This window comes from Laetiporus sulphureus (assembly GCF_001632365.1).
Source record: "Laetiporus sulphureus 93-53 unplaced genomic scaffold LAESUscaffold_385, whole genome shotgun sequence".
Classification (NCBI taxonomy): domain Eukaryota; kingdom Fungi; phylum Basidiomycota; class Agaricomycetes; order Polyporales; family Laetiporaceae; genus Laetiporus; species Laetiporus sulphureus.
Genome location: NW_024468890.1, coordinates 1 through 1,188, shown reverse-complemented (window position 1 = coordinate 1,188; position 1,188 = coordinate 1). Strand labels below are relative to the sequence as shown.

Here is a 1,188-nt window from a genome sequence, read left to right as displayed (position 1 = left end):
GTATGAAAAATATGGATCCCCATCATGACCTCCCCATCCACTTTCTTGCAGGTAGAACATGGCAGCGCATGGATCAACATGTACCACCACCCTGACAAGTGCATAATCCACCCCTGCTCCAAATGCCTAAGTGCAACACAGCCAGCGGTGCCCAGGTTCTTTGCCCTTTCACCATGCATCCACAATGTCAGCTTTTAGCACATTGTTCATCACTGGATCACCTTGAACCATCTCTGCATGGTAGGATGCAAGACCAAGCTTAGCAGCAAAGGCCTTGAGCTTCATGATAGAGGAAAAATAAATTAGGCCGTGAGACTTCTCATCCACGTGAGACTTCTCATCCAGAGAATGAGTTCTGCAGATGCATATCAGTTCTGCAACCATGTTCGGATTGAGTTGGAAAGAATCTGTCTGCGGTTTTGCCGGTGGAAGTGTGGGCTTCACATATCTTACCCGGTAGTGTACATTTGTGCATTCCATGCACACGTGAATGACGTGAACATGAGCGAGGTCAATGCCTAACCTCTCACAAATGAGGATTTTCGATTGCGGAAAAATAGTCACAGAGAGGATGGTGATAGGTTTGCACAGGTGCATCAGGTTCGAGAGAAGATCCATGCATTGATGGAACTTTTGATGGGCATACAGAAGGTGGCCTTCATCCATGAATATTCACTTCAGTCGATACTTGTATGACTCTGCCCAGACGGAAAAATCATTCCTGACTGCCACGTCGATGGATACCAGCACAATCTGCATCTGAGAGCCATCCAGGTGAGCATTCCAGAGGTCTCCTGCTAAATGAGTCTGTCCCAGCTGACACTTGAGGTCATTGGTGAGGGCGATGAGAGGACTAATGACAATATACAGATGGTCAGGAGACTGCATTGCAGCACCAAAAAATGTGAGACTCTTTCCACTGCCAGTCGGTAGAATAGCCAAGACATGTTTCGATCCCAATGACGACTGCACGAGCTCCGCCTGCTCAGAAATGGTCCATAGAAGTGTCTGAGAACTGGGAAGGATAGACAACAGTGTCTGAGATAGACCCTCGTGCACGACAAGTGGCCGTGAGCGATTCATGTGTGATTGAATGACCTGCATTTGAGAAGTGGATTGCAGAGAAGGATGGAGCTCTTTCAGCAGATGCACCAATATCCCTGCAATTCTCCTATCCATAATATCTGT

At 47.4% G+C, this 1,188-nt stretch overlaps 1 protein-coding gene across 1 annotated transcript; it reads right to left on the bottom strand.

Moving 5' to 3' along the window:
* Positions 1-672: 672 nt before the first annotated feature.
* On the bottom strand, positions 673-1,083 carry LAESUDRAFT_765640 (uncharacterized protein; the record flags this gene model as incomplete). The annotated part of the gene is made up of 1 exon (XM_040913750.1): positions 673-1,083. One exon carries the CDS (start codon positions 1,081-1,083, stop codon positions 673-675), a length of 411 nt encoding a protein of 136 aa, XP_040757096.1.
* Between the last annotated feature and the right edge of the window lie 105 nt (positions 1,084-1,188).